Source organism: Propithecus coquereli, unplaced genomic scaffold (genome assembly GCF_000956105.1).
Source record: "Propithecus coquereli isolate 6110/MARCELLA unplaced genomic scaffold, Pcoq_1.0 Scaffold1, whole genome shotgun sequence".
In the NCBI taxonomy this organism is placed as follows: domain Eukaryota; kingdom Metazoa; phylum Chordata; class Mammalia; order Primates; family Indriidae; genus Propithecus; species Propithecus coquereli.
Window position 1 is genome coordinate 19639918 of NW_012133857.1, and position 2320 is coordinate 19642237.

The following is a 2320-nucleotide window of genomic DNA, read 5'->3' on the forward strand; positions in this document are numbered from 1 at the left end:
TAGAGGAGATTCAAGAAGCGGCCTGCGGGCCTCCAGCTGCGGGCTGGCGGGGATGAACTCTGCGCGGGCGCTCCGCAGGGCTCGCCGTGCAAGTGGGGAGCAAACATGGCAGAAACAGATGCCTTCTGTAAAGGTGAAATGTTTGATTCCGCCAAAGAGTACAAAGTGGACCACAAGAGGAGAGGAATTGCTTTAACCTTCAATCACGAGAGGCTCTTTTGGCACTTAACACTGCCAGAAAGGCGGGGCACCAGCGCAGAGACAATCTCATGCGCAGGTTCTCAGACCTAGGATTTGAGGTGAAATGCTTTAATGATCTGAAAGCAGAAGAAATACTGCTCAATTTTCATGAGGTGTCAACTTCTAGCCACGTAGACGCCGATTGCTTTTTGTGTGTCTTCCTGAGCCACGGCGAAGGCAATCACAGTTATGCCTAGGACGCCAAAATTGAAATTCAGGCATTAACTGGCTTGTTCGAAGGAGACAAGTGTCAGAGCCTGGTTGGAAAACCCAAGATATTTATCATTCAGGCATGTCGGGGAAACCAGCATGACGTGCCTGTCATTCCTTTGGATGAAGTGGATCATCAATCTGATAAGCTGGACACCAACGTAACGGAGGTGGACGCTGCCTGCCTGAGCAGACTTCCTCACGTGTTGCTCTGTTGCCGAAGGCTATTGTTCTCACCGGGAAACTGTGACAGGTTCGTGCTCCATCCAAGATCTGGGTGAGATGTTGGGGAAACACGGCTCCTCCTTAGAGTTCACAGAGCTGCTCACACTGGTGAACAGGAAAGGGTCTCTGCGCCTAGTGGACTTCTGCAAGGACCCAAGTGTAACTGGAAAGAAGCAGGTTCCCTGCTTTGCCTCAACGCTAACTAAAAAGCTGCATTTCTTTCCAAAATCTAAGTAATAGAGGCTATTTTTATCTTAAAATCTGTATTCAAAATATCTTTTTCCCTTTTTATGTAAATAAGGATCACTAGGTTGAAGCACATGGTCCAGCAATTTAAAATATTTTTAGGCTTAATGCCCAGCAGAGAACTGCCTTTTTTTTCCATTTAATAGTTCATGTTGGACATGGTGAAAGGGTTTGATATGTAGAAACATAACCCTCAGAAAATTGCTCTAAATAAAAATCTATAAGCTTTTGTAATTTGGATTTTTTTAGTAAACTGCAAGGTTATGCAAAATGTCTGGCTGATTTAACTTGTATTTTATTACTTTTTTTTATAAAAGTTTATTGTATAATGGGGTTTTTAAACTTTTTTTTAAGGCTGGTCAATGTAGAATGTTTTTAAAGGTTTTTGAAACCCAAGAATTAGGTCGTTATCCCTTAATAAAATACTTGAAATTCAAATAAAAAAAAAATTTTTTTTCACTTGCAGTTGACTTAACGGTAGTCTTGATCCTCCTTGTACATGACTGAAAAAGCAACTAAATGTTCAGCAATCCTTTAAACTTTGATTTTACATTCTTTTATTCCTACAATTTTTTTTTTATTTTGGAACTTTGGTGACAAAGATTTTAGTATCTTTTGTTTTGTTTTGAATCTTCAGTGATATTACCCCCTTTTTTGCCTACTTAGCATACAGCAATAGTCCAGAAAGAGATGGGTATGAATGGCAAAGGAAAAAAACCTTTAAACAATAGATTTATCTTAGTAGAGAACTGAATATTTATACCCCCTATAGCTTTCATTCATCTATATGCTGTGCTGTAGTACTGTAATTTTTAAGAATTGAAATACAAATTCAAAGACTAATTTAAGATTTTTGATTTCACATTATATATATATTTTGTACATTCTATATATTATATACATATATGCAATGCATATAGAAATAAAACTTGAAAATAAAACTTGATCCATGTAATTCATTATATTAATAGATTCAAAGAGAAAAAGCAATGATCACCTTAACAGATGCAAAAAATGTATTTAATAAAATTCAACATCCACTCATGATAATTTTTTCTAAAAACCTGGTAGTACATCAGCAATAGAAGGGAACTCACTAATCTGGTAAAGATACCTATAAAAAACCTGCAAGAAATGTCATACATAATAGTGAAATCTTGAAAGCTTTCCTTTCAAGATTGGGATAAAGAGAAGTCTGCCTTCACCCACTGCTGTTAAACATTGTACTAGAGGCCCAGCTAGTTCATTGTAACAAAGAAAATAAAGTTTTGTAAATGTGTAAAGTTTGATGAGGACAAAACAAAACTGTAATTATTTGCAAGTTATATGATGGTATATGTAGATACTCCAAAATAATCTTCAGATAAACTGTTAAAATTAAGAGGGGAAATTAAAAATA

General features: G+C 36.9%; 1 protein-coding gene across 1 annotated transcript in view; it reads right to left on the minus strand.

Moving 5' to 3' along the window:
• DNAH12 (dynein, axonemal, heavy chain 12) overlaps window positions 1-2320 on the minus strand; it is a 236169-nt gene that overhangs the window by 168861 nt on the left and 64988 nt on the right. Inside the window, 1 exon segment of the mRNA XM_012640974.1 lies at window positions 23-125. Within this exon segment, the coding sequence (XP_012496428.1) occupies window positions 23-125 (103 nt within the window).